Below are 18,134 nucleotides of genomic sequence, written 5' to 3'. Positions count from 1 at the left end.
TTTACACAGTGTTATTCTCTAGGGTTCTATTGACAACGACTGTGATTTTTTTCTCCGATTTTAGAGTTTCCACGTTATGTTCTTGTGTTATGATTTTGTTCATCTTTTTTTCTCTATGCTTTGTTTTTCCCAATAATTTGATGGCAAGAAGTTTCGCGATTAGTGTTACAAGTGCAGTCAATTTCTTCCGCTTGATAACACTCCTGCAATGGCATTTGAATTATATGTGCAACAAGTTTGATGTGTACCCTCCTTGGTCCCAATATGTTGCTGATATTACTCAATGATCCAGGGATGCTTTTGAAGATCCAGTTTCGACCCTAATTCAAATCAAACAAACTGGTAAGGTTTAAGACTATGTTAATGAATTTGAATTAGCTCTTACCCAAGTTTCCTTACTACCCGAGCATTCTTTAATACTCAGATGCACATACGTATGTTTAATCCGTTCACCATAGCTCATGCTGCCAACCTTGCCAAATTGCATGAATCCTCCAAACAATTTTCCCCAAAACCGTTAATCATTTAAACCCTCACTCGTCCATTTTTTTTTTCAAAACCTCTCCACCAAACCCTATCCAGCCATCTTCCCTCACAAATTCCACCTCAAACACCACACCGTATCAAAAACTCGTGTTCACTCGTACATCGTATTCTTATTCGACAGTTTAAATGGCTGATAGAAGAGCTAAAGGTTGGTCCGTAGTCAGGTCAGTATCTTCCACCAAAATGCCATCCACTACCACCTTGAAATAATCAATCTCACCGAGCTTGAGCTCAGGGAAAAAGCAATTTACTTGTTCCTTGTTCTTTTCAAAATTTTGGTCCTCCTATAGGAGGCCATCCATACGTGCATCTTCAAGGTTCACCTTGAGACCATTCATCTTGGCTTCCAACCAGGCAGGTTTGTCACTTTGGCTTTGTAGGTTTTCCTTAAGGGTTTTCCACTCCTCCCAAAATCTATCCTTATCTTGCCATACTTTCACAAAGGTGGTCTTGGCGTCATCTAACTCCTTTTTTAGAGCATTTATTATCTCATTGGCAAAGATTAATAATGTATGGTTGAGCTCATCACCCTCTTTATTAACTTGATCTTTTAGGTCCCCCATCTTTCTTCGACGAAGTATTGGTGTCTTCAAATAGAGTCCAACCCAAGACCACACTCCTTATCATATAAGTGCTTAGAAGTTGGAACGCCTTTTGAGAATCCAACAATTTCTCCTTTTACACATTTTTAGTGGCATGAAGATGATCATATGTGAAGGCCATCCCATCGAAACTCTTACACCAGAAGAAAAAAATATCCTCACTAGGAGCGGAAGAAGACACTCCCTTGGAAGAACCAGCACCACCACCTTCCATAAAATTTCCCATCTCCAAGCCTATGGAGGCTACGAGGTCCACATCACTGACCTTTTTACCAGGATCTTCCTTGTTCCTCTTAGCAAGGGGCGACCTAGTGTTCTTAAAAGGATGGGCAATACTATTGAAATAGGAAAATCCTTAATAACCTTCCTCTCAATGGTGGAATTTCTTTTCTTGGCCACCCTGGTTTAGAATTCAAAATGACCACTCTGGTGAACCGGATTAGCCTTACCCCAGGGAGCTTTGATGTTTGCCATCACCATTTTACTCTTTTGTAATGATACGAGTGTCTTCCTCTTTGTATAACGAATACAAGAAAGAAAAGGCAAGTTAGGATTAAGAATGAACAACATACATACAGGGAACATCAAGAAAACATCTTACACAAAAAAAACTCGTTAGCATTGGGAGGTCCGCATCAATCCTAAGCAAGTCTCACACCCTCATAATTGTGAATTTTTCTAGCAGTTCGATTGATTCTTTCTTTGTTGCGCTCAACTTGGTTGAATAAAAACCCATTATAAAAAGAGGCTTATTCGTCCAATATAGAGAGAAACAATTAGTCCCATCATGTTCATACATGATCTCAGGATATCAGTCGATGCTTGTGACTCTAATAAACTTTTATTTTTAGTGTTTATAATTAGACGTGTAATGGGAGAAAAGAGCTTTCCTAGGAATGGTACTTTAGGGTATGTTTGGATATCACGAAATGAACGGAGCGGAATGGAATGGAGCGGAGTGGGATGGAGCGGAGTGGAACGGAGCGGAACGAATGTACCATTCCATTGTTTGGAAATTTTAGAACGGAATAAGACAAATTATTCATTCCGCCCAAATCGGAGGGGAAGGAATATGGTGGTAAGTGATGGAATGGAATGGAATCCATACCACTCATTTCCGCTCCGCTCCATCCGTTTTTAAATTATCCAAATAAGGAAATATCATTTTATTCCATTTCATTCCGCTCCGCTCCATCCGGTTCCATCAATCCAAACAAAGCCTTAGAGACCCATCCACCCGTGTTAACTTCTTTGGTATTATAGAAGGAAAATAATATGTCTACCGTAGGAGTAATATTAAGACCCCAACATATGATCTTGAAGGTATGTATAAGAGCCCAATTGTTTGGATATATCTAGGAAGGGGTAGCGTTAATAACCTTCAGGGTCTATGCTTTCATGATGGTAAAAATGATACCCACTCTGAAGTCCTCGATCACCCCAATGTAGAAATATAAATACTCTCCCTCCACCTTTGAGGTTTCCGTATGCAGATATTCTCACAGGGAAAGCACGACTCTGGAATTACGTCGGCTTTGTTCACAGTGTTGAAAAATTCTATATTAAGCCATAAGACTTGAATCCAATCATCTTCCAGGAAAATCAAATCAATAATCATGGCTTCTTCACAGAAGAATCTCAGGTTCGAGATTGTGAACGCCATGGCAAAGTTAGTTGGACCTAAGAAAGAAGACACTATGTCAGTGTGATTATCAATGGGCGACTCAGCCTTAGAACTATCACTGGATGAGCTCTCATAACTACCAAAGAGCTCAATTTATACGAATCTCTAATCTACTCTCCCTGTAGCCCATCTTGAGCTTTTCAAACACCTATCCCACAACTTGCATACATCGACATCATTATGAGGCTTTATGATCTTCCTAGATAAGTCACACTCCCAAATAAACACCATGAAAAAAAAGAAAGGAAAGACATAAAAGAAACATGGTGTGACCTGACTTTATGAGCCTCTATGAGAGATTGAAAACTTGGAAGAAAGGGTGGAGTAGAGAAGCATGGTGAGAATTTATGAGTTGAAGAGAGAATATGAAATAATTAAGAGTGTATAAACCCCTTTTATAAGATTTAAGTGGCAGACAGAGCGACTATTATATTTAAGTTTATCTAATTAGGGCAGCAGGAAATAGGAGTAAGTCATGAGTGGCTTCAAATTTTAAGGCATTTTAGCCATCATCATTATTGGAGAAGTGAAACAGTCAAATGTCCAATAAGCATCGGCCGATCACACTCCAAAACCATCACATCTTGAAAAATAAGAGCAAACTCGCCCAAAAAAATGGATTGTATCACGATACATCGGTTAATGGCTTGCGTTTCTTATAAATTACTTCACCCTTCATGGCCAATTCTTGATGGGTTGTGTGCATGTTCGCTTTTTTGGTAGGACTCAGTAAAACTTCCATCCTTATAGGGCTCATGATTGAGGAATTGTGTATATGTCCGATTTCTTAGTATGACTGAGTAAATCATTCCAGCCTTACACGACTCCTACTTGAGGGACTGTACATGTATGGTTTTTTTGGTAGGATTCAAGAAACCATTTCACCCTCACATGACTCATACTTGAGGGACTATGTTCATGTCTGATATCTTGAGTCGGGTCCTTAAGGGGCCAGGAGCGAATCCATACCTAACAGAGTCTGTCCAAATCAAAAGATACACCCAAGAGAGCATGGTCAAGCTAAAATAGTTAGTGAGTTAGATTGGCTATACCGGCCCAAATCTAGTATAGTATAGTATTTGATTGAGATATGATTAGGGGCACATTTATGGATGATGATAGAATATCATGATTAGGAATAGAAGACAATCAATTTTAATTCTCAATAGCCATTAAGAGGTTGTATCAATCGGGACCAATCACATTAAATGATCTATGGAGGCCTTTTGTCTAGACGAGTTAGAATTATTATATAAAGAGAGAAGAGTGCAAGAAAAACATTCATTCACAATTCACAAGTCCTCACTAGTAGAGTTATTACTTTAGAGGTATAATGGAACTAAAGTTTGGAAGTTTAATAGAGACAAGGGTCTTTGAGAAAACTTCAAACCCTGAATGGAACCAATTTTTTTTCTTTTTCTGAAGAGAGGATTCAAGAGCAAATTTTAGAGATTGTTTTAAAGGAAAAAGATGTTGTTGCTGATTGCTCTAATGTGTTCATTGGTCGTGTAACATTCACAATTGCTGATATTCCTATGAGGGTTACTCCGGATAGTCCTTTAGAACCAAAATGGTATAAGCCTGAGGATCGAAATAGGGTGAAGCTTGATCAAGGAGAGTTAAAGGTGTCTGTTAGGAATGGGAACTCAAGCCAATGAAAGTTTTCCTGATGCTTGGCATTCAGATGCAACAGCTGAAGGGAAGTACAAATTCATAGCAAAAGATTTTATTGAAACTGTAAAGATGCATGTAATATAAACCACAAACAAAAAATAAAGAAAAATAGTCTCCAAGACTATAAAATATTACACATTTTTGACAAATTAATCTTCTTACATAATAATATTCATCTTCCGTCAACACCATCATTAACTGCTAGTGCTGCTGTCTAACATATTCACTACCAACATTTTAGTAAGAGTAGCCTTTGACAAACAACTCCTTCTTGGCTTCCTCAGATTCACCATCACCAATGTACTTTCCAAGTTGAGCAAGTGAGTTGGACTTGGCGCGGAAAAGGAGCGCCTCTTGTGCCGCCTTCACGTTCTCTGGGCGGCCTCCCCATGTCTTCAATGCAGTATTTTGGAGAGCTCTTGCGTATGAGAATGACACGTGCCATGGGTTTGGAGATTTGTTCATGGCATTCAAGTTGAGGGTTGCTTCAACCTCAGATTGTCCACCAGACAAAAACTACATAAAAGTGTCATGTTCAGTGTATGTGTTAGTGCGTCATTGCATATGAACAAAGAAAAATGTATTTTGGTTAGTGTGACATACCATGATACCAGGGACAGCAGGGGGAATTCTCCTGTGGAGGAGATTGAGAGTGTACTCGGCGACTTTTATAGGAGAGGCTTTGTCCTTAGACTCATTTCCTGGAGTAACCATGCTAGGCTTGAGGAGAATACCCTCAAACTGGACATTGTTCTCAGCAAGGTAGTAGAAAACTTCAGCCCAAACCTTTTGGGCTACTTCAAAAGTTCTGTCAATTCCATGTTCTCCATCAAGCAAGATCTCTGGCTCCACAATTGGGACCAATCCATTGTCCTAATAAACCATTAAATGAACATGCTTTAGCCAAAGTTTTAAGTCACACTCATGTAGTAATTAATGTTACAGAAAATTCTAGTCGCATACAATTCGTACATAATAAGTAACTGCAGTTGCCAAGACATACATTATGGACCTTTTTAAATGTTATTGATCTAATGACTAATGAAATTACTTATATAATATGAGTAGTTTTCTTACCTGACTAATTGCAGCATAGCGAGCCAAACCCCAAGCCGCTTCCTTGACAGCAAGAGCAGAGGGACCGTTGGGGATGCTCACGACAGTACGCCTAATATATACGATTGAAATTCGTATGGTTAGTAAAATGAGCAAGACAAGTAGTATCAATGCAAGCATACACTTACCATTTGGCGAAACGGGCACCTTGCTGGTAGTATGCAGCCGAACGAGAGGCAAGACCGTCTAGACCTTGGCACCATGATTCATTGTTTGAGCCAGCTAGGGGCACTAGACCCTATTGTTCATGACCCATAAGCCATATGTTAAACATCATGTCTGACAAATAGAATACCACACTTACAAATGTATCCTAGTGATATATCATCTAAACCTTCTACTTATTCTTTTCATCAATTGTGCAGTACAGCAAAAACTAAAATTTCATTATAGTATATAACATAAGGTAATTCCAAATGGCTTACCTTGTCGACTTTAATACCGGGAATAATGTTTTGCTCGACAAGCACATCGACAATCTTCCTTCCATCAACTGTGGATTGGTAGAGAGTCTCCTCAAAGAGAATGGCCCCAGAGATGTACTCTCCAAGTGTTGGCACTGTCACCAGAAGTGTACGCCATGCTTGACGGTTAGCTTCGGTGTTCTCTAGTCCAATTGAGTCCAAACGCTTTCCACATGTAGCATTGGATTCATCCATGGCCAAAATACCACGCCCTGGTGAAGCAATTGTTTTCTACAACCACACACAAGCAGATAAAAAAAAAAGACACAAGAAAGTGTTATTACAAGAAAAAGCCACATGTATCAATGGTAACCATACCGCGGTTTTGACGAGTTCATCGGTATAGGCACTAGCTCTGATGGTAAGACCTGATGAACTAGCAGCGTTGCATCTGGCAACAGACATAGAAGAAGGTTGACGGATGAGAGTTTGTCCCTTCAGCCATTCAGACTTATCAAGAACAAGTGATGATGATTTGAAAATAGAAGCTGAAGCAGAAGCCATAGTTTCACTCACTCACTCACTCACTCACTCACTCACTATAATCTTATCTCCAACAACAACAACCTCTTTACCACACAAAACATTCGCAACTTTCTCGGTATTTATAACTGTCAAGTGATGTCTTGTTTGAGGCTAGTGTGAGATAACCTATCTTCATTTGACATGTGGATGATAATTCATGCTTGCTTGGCATTCTGCAATATGCATCACAGTTACGTGGTTGAAATCTTTGGTTTCCTTCTCACCTTGTAAAAACATTATTATTTTTTTTCAACTTGTGTTACTATATATTAGTGACAAATAACATAATAATAATAATATGCATTAGGGACTAATAATAGTGTGAGGTTATAATTTGCTTTGTTGGTTAACTGATTTGTCTTTTTCTCAATGATGTATGGTCCTGATTTAATACCAGGATATTGTTGCTTGATAGTGCAAGACAATAATCACATAAGAGCATAATGATATGAATATAATCATGAAATGCATTCTATTTGTAGTGAAATAAAGTTTGAGGAGGCTAAAGGGAATGATGAATCTATTTGTGCTGATTTGGTTCCAAAATTCTTAGTTGATTGGTGATGTGAATCAAATTAACCTTACTGTGATTCCCAAATGTGGGGGATCCCATCAAAAGTCTCTCAAAATAGACTTATTACTCTCCACAATGGAAAAATACTAGTGACAATATAAAATATAATTGATTAGACAAAAAAAAAAGTCTATGGAGGATTGTGAGAAAAATTGAGAGAAATTAGGGGTTTTTCATTTTAAACAATTGTGATTAATTTCTTTTGATCCTTTTGTATTTTTTTTAAGTAAAGACTCATTGAAAGTTAATCATAAAGGTTTTCTCGTATGCAGATTTAGATTATCTTTTTGGGAGCGAACGACATTAACAAACAACAATGTATTTCTCTATTTTATTTACCTTTTTGGAATTTCTTTTACACGTAAGTTCTAGAATCATTCTTTGGTTGAATTTTCATTTGATGGATTGTCTAGTTTGGTTCTCATTGTTATCCATCTACTTTTGTATTGAGCATTCAATTTAGGATTCACTCATTAAACAATGATGTCGGCGGGAACAAATCTTTCAAGTGTACACCATGAGTATTAAATGAGAAATCGAGAAATTTTCCAAAAACAACGATCTCAAAATATGAAAAGTGAAGGCAAAAGCAATCTTGATTCAAAAAAAGTGAGGATGCTTTAAGGGTTAGGTGAAGATGTCGGTCACTCTAACTCAACTGGAGAAGACGCAAATGATAGATAAGGTAAAACATGTCATCATCTTGTGTCTTGAAAATTAAGTTTTGACAGAAGTCGCAAGGGAGAAAACCACAATGGATATTGGGCAAAGTTATATCACTATACATGATCAAGTCGTTGGCACATCAGTTGTGTATGAAACAACAACCTTATTATTTTAGAACGATAGAGTCAAAATCTATTGGGGAGCAATTTACAACATTCAACAAGATCATTGATGATTTACTAAACATTGAGGTGAAACTAGATGATAAGGATAAAGTTTTACTCATTGAGTTTGATGCCTAGATATTTTGATATTTTTAAAGATACACTCATTTATTGAAAGAAATAAATTATTACCTTGGCAGAGGTTCAATAATTTCTTAAGACTAAAGAGTTAGTCAAACTTCAAGACTATAAGGTTGAAGATAGTGAAGAAGACTTGGGTGTATCAAGGAAAAGAAGTGAAAGTAGAAGAAACTACAATGAAAAGAAATCTATGCCAAAATTGAAATCAAAGAAAATCGACAAATTGAAGTAAAAACGCTTCATTTGTCACAAGACCAGTCACTTCATGAACGACTATCCCGATAAAAAAGGGAGACGATATTAGAAAATGGGCATTTTTTGCATGGTGGTTATTAGAGTGCGAAAACTCTAATGGTGATAGTTTGGAAAAAAGAATTGGGTCATGGACTCTGAATATTTTTATCACATCTATCCAAGAAAAAATTGATTAAATATTTAGAGCTTAAAGAAGGTGAAGTCGGTCATACCTCAATTTTTACCCCTTATATCCCACCTCCAATTGTATTATTGCATAACATCAAGATCGTCAATTATTTTGAATGTTCATTTTTACCTTCTAACCTCATGAGAATACAAATATTTGTCTTGTGTGTTATGTTCGTTTGCAAGATGGGGCTTTGGATCAAGAGATTTGACCAATTAGGGCTTTGTGAGTTCCCAAAAGGCCTCAAGCTCCTCCAATCATTCATGATGTCAAGAGACTCTCTTTCATCAATAATAAAGCTTAAGATTCACATCAATTCAAGATCATCAAGTTCTAATTGATTAGGTGCAACAAATTAGGTTTTTGGTCAAAGTTAAGTGAATGTTTACTTTTGACCAAAGCATGATCCCATAGATTGGAATATATTTCAAGGGTCCTAAACACTTATTTGTAGTCCACCAATTTGCCTCAATTAGTATAAGATGCTTGATCCATTGATAGTTGAAGAATATTGGTTCAATTGCCTAAAAGTAAAAAAAGCTCAAAGTCCAAGTTTGACTTTTGACATTTTTGGTCAAATGTGGACTTCTTAAGTCAAGAATCAAGGAAATATGGAAATTGGTTGAATTTGATCAAGTTAAACCAAATAAATCAAAAAAAAATTCAAAGGAAGCCAAAATTAGGGTTTTGAATATTTTTTCCAAGTACCGAGGTTTCATGTACAATTAGTCAACTTTCCAAGGCAATTGTGGTTGACTAAAAAATCTAAATTGGGAATTTGAGGCCTAACATCACATGTGAGTTTTTATCCTACAAGATGATTAAAATTGGAGGCTTAAAGATTTCTCTAAGTGCCTAAATTGGTTTGACAAAGTTGAGGTCTCAAGTTGTTACAAGTGCATGACTTTGTGGCCAATTTGTGAGCAATTCATGAAACCATTTTTGATGCTAAAAGACTACAATTGAATAGGGTATTCCATACTTAAACATAGTGGAAGATTTGATCCAAAAAACTTGTGTCAATTGAAAGAAATTGAAGGCCAAAGTAAGGAGTTTATCATGTTTGGAGTAGCAAGGTGATTCGAATTTTCTCCAAGTGCTTGAACTCAAAATTTTTGGCATGACTTTGGAGATGCTTTAAGTGAGTTACAAGCCATAACTTAAAGCAATATCAACATGAAACGTGTTGCCTACCATGTAAGCTCCAAAAGGATTCCATATTTGTGCAATTTGGACCCTTGCAAAGAAGACAAAAACCTGTTGCAACAATTGCTTGGGATCGGCAGTTTGGCACATAGTGAAAAAGTGAGAATTTTGAAAACTTAGTCTACAGGAATATAGCTTAACTTATGATGGTCAAGACTTCCTTTTGCATCCATACAACCCTAAACTTGAATGCTCAAAGTGTCCATAAAGCCAATACCCGAGCCAAGCACTCATGGATCTCCATTGCCATTTTTGTTTGAAATGATCCATTGAGAAGAGCTCAAGCCCCAGTTCCGATCCATACCTATATCCTATCATAAACCAAGTCACTATAAAAGCAAGCTTAAGCTCATTGCATCATACACATAAGAATCACCATTATCAAACCTCACATTGCTTCAAGAAACCAAACTTTCTAATCTCTTATTTCCCTCAAGTTCCAATATTTTTTTCCCATTGAAATACTATCTATACACCATATACGGACTTGTGAATGCATCATTGAAGTTCTGTAACCACCAAATCACCCCACCCAACTCCATATTTTTTCGCTTACAACTTGACTTGGATAGAGGTTTCAGAAGGTTTCAAAGAAAACTAAGCACATATTCAGACTCCTGGGAACTCAAGGAAGCGAAAGACATTGTTTTCTATCTTACTCTATAACATTGCAATATAATCCTTTTTTGTCAAATCTTACTTTATGTGTTTATGTATTTTTCCTTTTTCTCACTAATGCTAGCTACTGCATTGCTTCTGTTGAAAAAACAAACAGGGAAACTTCCGTAGATGCATCTACGGAAGGTGCTAATTTGAAAAATTATGGGTGTTTACCGTAGATGCATCTACGAAAAGGGGAATTTTAAAACCCTTCCGTGGATATATCTACGGAACTTTCTGTGACTGAGTTCGTGTGGTCCATAGTCTCCAAAGGCTTCTATAAATTTGAGGTTTCTAGGTTTGCATTACACACAAACACCAACACAAACCCTAAACACAAACACAAAAATGTCTCGCATAAGGACAGATTCATGGCACCGAACATCATCCAAGCGCCCGGATCCTGAACCGGAATATCGAATGCGAGAATATCATGTCATTTTCTCTCCCATCAAACCCCCCCATGCCGGTTAAGTTTTGGAATATCCATTCGTTCGAGCAACTCAAAAGGGCTATCATGTCTTTTTTAAAGGGGGAGTACAAACCTGGCGAAGTCATCAAATGGATCCAGAGGCTTAGAGCAAGGACCTCTTCTGTGACCGGAGAAAAGGAACGTTCGTGGGATGAAGTCAAATACGACGTGGATTGCATTCAAATCATGCATGGAACAGATGACATTATTTTAACCGTTGTAATTTCTTAGATCTCTTAGTTTTCTTAATTTTCTGTTGGAAATTTCGTTGTAATGCCGATTAATCAATGAGTCAGTGCATGGGTCTTTTATGGTTCAAAATGCTTTTATTTTTGTCTACTTCCGTAGATGGATCCACGGAATGCTTTCGTAGGTGTATCTACGGAACAAAGTAAACTTAAACAAAAAAAGGGTGCTTCTGGAAATCCATCTACGGAAGCACGGGGGCAAATTTGTCAATTCGGTGGTACGCCTAAATGCTATAGGATGGGGTGAGAAATTTTCTATTGTTTTGGGACCAATTTATGTATTAGCATGGGCAGCTCTGTCTCGGGCAAGTGCACATATAAAGAGCCAATAATGACATAAACCTTCTTTAATTGGGTTATTCTGATGACATCTAAACCTAAGTTTTGTTATCATACTAAATTATAATCCTACAACTTCTTCCCTCCAAAATTTTCCCGCCAAAATCTATCATAAATTAATTTAATAAATAAATCATACTATTTAAAAATTATAATCCTACAACTTCTTCCCTCCAAAATTTTCCCGCCAAAATCTATCATAAATTAATTTAATAAATAAATCATACTATTTAATAAATATAATACTATTTAATAAATAAATAACAAATCATAAATAATACTACTTAATAAATTATATAAATTAAGAAATATAATTTATTCAATGGGAAATTACCCTATTCAATTCTAAACTCCCCACTAATTTTTAGGACGGGTATTAAAAACCACCATCCATTGCTAAAAAATTGTTATTAAGTAGGACACTATTTTTTAATTTTTAATAAAATTTTGTTTCAAAAACAAAAACGGTTTCTCAATTTATTAATAATAAGTATCAACTCCAATGTATGCATAGAACAAAGGGTGAGTTCTTTACAGCCAACACTAAAGACTGGATCCATATTAATTTAAATTATCGAGATAGGAGGAACAAAGGGTGGACAGAACTATGGCTTATGGCATGTCATTCCTTATGGCATTGGAGAAATTTGGAAATGCATGATGCAAGTTTTGAAAGACCTCATCATCCTATTGGCCAAATAATTCAGAAGAAGCATATTTATGAAAGTGCAATGAAGACCACTAGACAGTGTCATGGAGAGGAAGGAAGCGGCATGTTCATGGGGTGGAAACCCCCTACTAGGGACATGTGGAAACTAAACACAGACGGGACAAGCAAAAGGAATCAGGAAGCTGGTTGTGGTGGAGTTTTGAGGGATAATAATGGAGTATGGAAGGGAAGTTTTGCTAAGTATTTAGGACGATGTAGTACTGTTGTTGCTGAGTTTTGGGGAGTTCTTGAAGGACTGAAATACACTCTCTCTTTGGGTATCTAGCGGGTGGAAATTAACGTTGATGCGATATCAGTTGTCAAATCCATAGAGGATGGTGTTACCGGGATAGTGGATTGCGTTAACATTCTTCGGCAGATTAAGGAGGTAATTCCTTTATATGAGTTGGTAGTGATATCCTATGCTCCTCACTCTACGAATATGTGCGCGGACGCGCTTGCAAATAAGGGTTGTTTGGATAAGTCCAATTATATTCACAATGATGCTCCTGAGTTTCTGTGGCCGCTTTTAGCAGCGGATTCGTTAGGGATTAGCAGTCTGTTTATTGATCCGTTGTAGTTGTTTCTTCTTTCGGGCTTCGGCCCTCCATAATATCAAAAAAAAAAAAACCACTTTCAACTGCTAAATTTCTATACTATTAATAAAACATAAATCATTCAGCCACTCACTACTTCATCATAAATAATTAATTAATTAATTTAATAAAAAAACATAAACCACTCACCATGTTTCAACCCTAAAAAAACTATTTTTATTATCACCACGTTTCATTACTAACTAGATTGTTGGCCCGTGCAATGCACGGGTACCTTAGAATTGAAAATTATAATATTTGATTATTATTATTATTATTATTATTATTATTATTATTATTATTATTATTTTAATATTAATGTTAATTTAAAATAATTATATAAATATATTATTATGTTATTCTTTAAATCAAATTTAGTGTTTTTTTATTTTAATAGTTTTTTTAATGACATATTATTTTCACTAAAATATTTATTATCTAATTAAAATTGTCACTTAAATATTAATATATTCTCATATATTTTTAGTATTTCTTAAAATAATGTGGTCATCATTTAAATAAATAAATAATCTACATAAAAGAAAATATATTATTAATGGTATGTATACATAATTATGCAAATTTTAAACTATTGAGATATTATTGTCATTGAAAATTTAGTATTAGATGACAAATATGAGAAGTTCAATAAAAATAATTAATTTATATATTTATATATATATGAAAATACATGGAAAAATGGGATAGACACAAATTTTTAAACAATTTTTTTATAAGTTGACCTATAAATATAAAATATGTATATTTTGTTCTCCTACACAAAAAGAAAGAAAAAAAAATGATTAGCCACATATTTTTTAGACAAACCTTCTATAAGTTTAACTATAACTCTAAAACATGTATATTTCATTCTCATGCACAAAAAATAAAAATAAAAATCAACAATTATGAAGACACATGTCAATTAAAAATATAAAATATAAAAATAATAAAGATTTATATTTTGGGTGTGGATAATGATATACATCTATTAGAGAAAATGAATTAAAAAAAGATGGTATGAATATATGTGAATTAAGAGGAAAAAAACATCATATCACAAAAATAACAATACATCATGTAATAGAAATAGAAAGATAAGTAATACAATGTTAAACTATTTAAAGTAAGAAATAGTTTTAAGAAAAACTTAAATTATAATGTAAATAAATTTCTTTCGCTTAGTTATGTTCTCAATGATTTGTGAGATCATTATATTTTTATGATTTGCTAATTTAATCTCAATCATTTGTGATATCATTGAGAAAAGATAGGACTCTAATCATTTGAGTTATTTTGGTGTTAAAAATGAAAGAATATAAATTAATTTGATCGATTAAGAAGAGATAAGGGGAAAAAATGTTACTCTATGATATTGTGCCAATTTTAAAAAAATGAATTTGTGAAATAGACGACCAAAGTATAAAAGTGGTGAGCAAATAATATATTTAGGATTAGTCGTAGTTATAATAATTAATAATTATTATTAGGTATTAATATCGATTTAATTTAATAATAATGGAATAAAAATTGCAGATATATATATATATATATGAATTACTTGTGTTGATTTGTAATTACACGACAATTTACAAACAAATTTTTCCAAGCTCATATCCATTTTCAAGCTAACCACCACCATATATCCCATGGTCTCTAAATTTCTTAGAACTGTGAAATTGTTTTAGCCTACAGATGTTTGGACATTCAACTGCCTATAAAATCCTAATTTAAAGCCAACTTCTTAAAATTAGAAGAAATAATAGTTAGATTAAAAGATAGAAAGAAATCATTTAGAAGCTGAAAGGTTGACAACAATATCATTAGATGACATATTTTAAGGAGCGGAGAAAGGATTATAGAACCTAGACTATTAAATTATCAAAACAAAATTATTCATGCATAAATGATGACTTTTTTTCTTGATGTAGCTCTCACTTTTAGTGGAAAGTATTAAACATATCAGTGACCTTATTTGTCTTGCGATTACATTGTTTTCGTTTTTTATATACCAGTACTACATTTCCACATTGAATAATGAAATAATGACAACATTATTGTGGTAGCTCCAAAAATCAATTAAACTTATATTTGATTATTAAAAGATAATTTGTAGTTATAAAAGTATGAATAACGATGAGTTAAAGAAGAGTCTCATAGTAATTATAAATTAAAGAAATTAGAGGTTAGAGATTTCTAATAGCAGAGATTAAAATATGAATTGGTTATTAAAATTTCATATTAATAAAGCTATTAGGTGAGTTGTTGAAAGATTGGTAAAATTGTTTGTATAAATATAAAACGAAAATTATAATTATAATTATTATTATTATTATTATTATTATTATTATTATTATTATTTGTAAATTAAATATTTTTATAAAAAGAATTAGAATTAGGATAATAAGATATAATAGTGTTAATTGTATATATTATTATTTATAATTGTGGTAGTTCGTTAGTTATTATTATTATTATTATTATTATTATTATTATTATTATTAGGTAGATATTATATTATTATTATTATGAATAGTGAATGTTTAATATTATATTATTATTATTATTTATAAATTAAAAATTTGTTGTCATAAAAAAAATGAGAATTAGGATATTAAGATATAATAGTATTAATTGAATATATTATGATTATTAATATTATTTATAATTGTGATAGTTAATTATATTATTATTATTATTATTATTTATTGTTTATTAGTTAGATCTTACATTATTATTAATAATAATGATTTATTATTGTTATTATTATTATTATTTATTATTGTTAGTTACATATTATATTATTATTAATAATGACTTATTATTATTATTATTAATTATTATTATTATTATTTAAATGTTATTATTAATTGCAGTATTAAATTGGAGTTGGTGTGAATAATTAAAAAAATAATAAAATTAAGAATAACGTATAAAACAATGACAGTAGAATAATAATATAACTGATATGAAATTTAGTCTAATTTTTTATGGACTCTTTATGATATAATAACTACATTGAAAAATTATTAATTAAGTGTAACATATATATGAAGTAATTGCAATAGAATAGCAAGAAAAGACCAAATAAATTAAGAAGTTGAATAAATAACAGTAGATGTTTTTGACACTTAAAAGATTTTTTCCATATAAGAATCTTAGAATTAAATCGCACATAAAGTGATGATGTAATATTACATTATTAAGTCATAATGTTTTAAAATTAAAAATTATGATAACTATTTATATATAAATATTATATACAATAGAATAAGAAATATTGTAATTTATTCTTATTAAAAAATATTAATATTATTATTTCTTCTCTAATATAAAATATTTATATAAATGACTAACGAAATATTGTTAGTGATAAAAAAAATTGGTATGTCAAAATATTTTTAATATTATTTTTTATTCGACAAAATTAGTTATATATTTTCAATTTATTTAATATTTATATTTAAAATAAATATTTATAATTTTTATTATTATTATTAAGAGTATTATTATTATTATTATTAAAATTTTGAGAATTTTTTTTAGATTAAGTAGATTTTTTATTTAAGTATGAAGCATTTTATGAGTTTTATTTTTTGATTTATAATTGTAATTGGAATATGAATATAAATATGAAGAGTATTATATTATAACTCATAAATTATATCAACTTTAATATATTATATAATAATTATATCAATTTTATTATTTTTTTAAAATTTGAAATAAGATTGGATTTTTGTGAGATTGACACACAAGCTTAGATTGTTGTGAGATTGACACATAAGCTAGAGTTTGCTAGGGTTATCATCATTACTTCTTTACATTTATATTAAGTAGATTATTAATCATACTAAATTATATCATTCTAAATAATAACAAACTAACAACTTTCTATTAAAAAAAAACCATTTAAGCTCCAACTTATTCAAGGAAAATATTTAATAAGTATTAAATTAATTAATTTAATAAAAAAGTAAGTATTACTTATTAATAAATTAATAAAAAACTCCACTTACTCATTTATTAAATTTTTTTCCTTCAATTATTAATTTCCACTACTAATTTAAAAACGATTTTTAGGACAGGTATTAAAAACCACCATCCATTGCTAAAAAATTGTTATTAAGTAGGACACTATTTTTTTATTTTTAATAAAAAACTAGTGTGATACCCGTGCGTTCGCACGGGTACCCGTCGTTTTCGCGCATTTGAATTGAGAAGAATAAAAGGTATTAGTAAAATATTAAATTTGAGTTAAAATGGGAAAAGTTATAAAAATACTAATATTATAAAATTTGAATATTGAAAATAAAAAGTCATTAAGAAAATAAAGTTTATATTATTTTAGATTGAATGTTACATCTAAGGATACATTTAAAATATGTAGAGGTTCCATTGAAAAATAATATGGGTAAAGAAAATGTATGGATTATAACCTATAAAATGAATGGGCTATTTATTGAAAGGCCCTTTTCCGAACGTCATGCTGTTGTTATTCAATATTTTGATCAGTAATTTCATGTTCCCGTTAATATTAATATTTTGATCAGTAATTTCATGTTCCTGTTAATTTTCAATATTTTTATCAGTAACTTCATGTCCCCGTTAATATTCAATATTTTGATTAATAACTTCATGTTTTCACTAATATTAATATTTTGATCAATAATTTCATGTTCTGTTAATATTCAATATTTTTATCAGTAACTTCATGTTCCCGTTATTAGTAAATTCATGTTCTCGTTATTATTCAATATTTTGATCGGTAACTTCACGTTCCTGTTAGTATTAATTATTTTTATCACTAACTTCATGTTTTCGTTAATATATATATATATATATATATATATATATATATATATATATTATAACATAAATAGAAATATGTTTAAATGATTTAATAATATATTTGAAATATATAAGGTATTAATAATATAAGATAATAAATCGGTGTCTATAATTCTTTGAATATATAAAATATTTGAATTAATAATACATTTCATAGATACGTTTATTAATTATCAATACCCGTGTTTTAAAAAAAATAAGAAATTAGAATTTGAATCAACAATATCTTTTTCCCATTTATAAATATAATAAATATTATATTTTGTTTTGACATTATTAATATTGCTCTAATATTAATATTTTCATTAGTAATTTCATGTTCTTGTTATTATTCAATATTTTTATTAGTAACTTCATGTCCCCGTTATTAGTAAATTCATTTTCCGCTATTATTCAATATTTTGATCAGTAATTTCATATTCCCGTTAATATTAATATTTTGATCAGTAACTTCATGTTCCTGTTAATATTAA

The 18,134-nt window shown here is 31.9% G+C and overlaps 1 protein-coding gene across 1 annotated transcript; it reads right to left on the bottom strand.

The window, feature by feature from the left end:
* Positions 1-4,605: 4,605 nt before the first annotated feature.
* Positions 4,606-6,674, bottom strand: LOC131602113 (fructose-bisphosphate aldolase 1, chloroplastic-like). Its single transcript, XM_058874120.1, has 6 exons — positions 6,405-6,674; positions 6,048-6,317; positions 5,751-5,860; positions 5,584-5,674; positions 5,110-5,379; positions 4,606-5,022 (listed from the first exon to the last, which is right to left on the bottom strand). The coding sequence occupies exons 1-6, from the start codon at positions 6,588-6,590 to the stop codon at positions 4,744-4,746; spliced, it is 1,206 nt and encodes a 401-aa protein (XP_058730103.1). The 5' UTR covers positions 6,591-6,674; the 3' UTR covers positions 4,606-4,743.
* Between the last annotated feature and the right edge of the window lie 11,460 nt (positions 6,675-18,134).

The sequence above is a fragment of the Vicia villosa genome, linkage group LG5 (assembly GCF_029867415.1).
Source record: "Vicia villosa cultivar HV-30 ecotype Madison, WI linkage group LG5, Vvil1.0, whole genome shotgun sequence".
Classification (NCBI taxonomy): Eukaryota; Viridiplantae; Streptophyta; class Magnoliopsida; order Fabales; family Fabaceae; genus Vicia; species Vicia villosa.
This window is presented reverse-complemented; position numbering and strand designations above follow the sequence as displayed.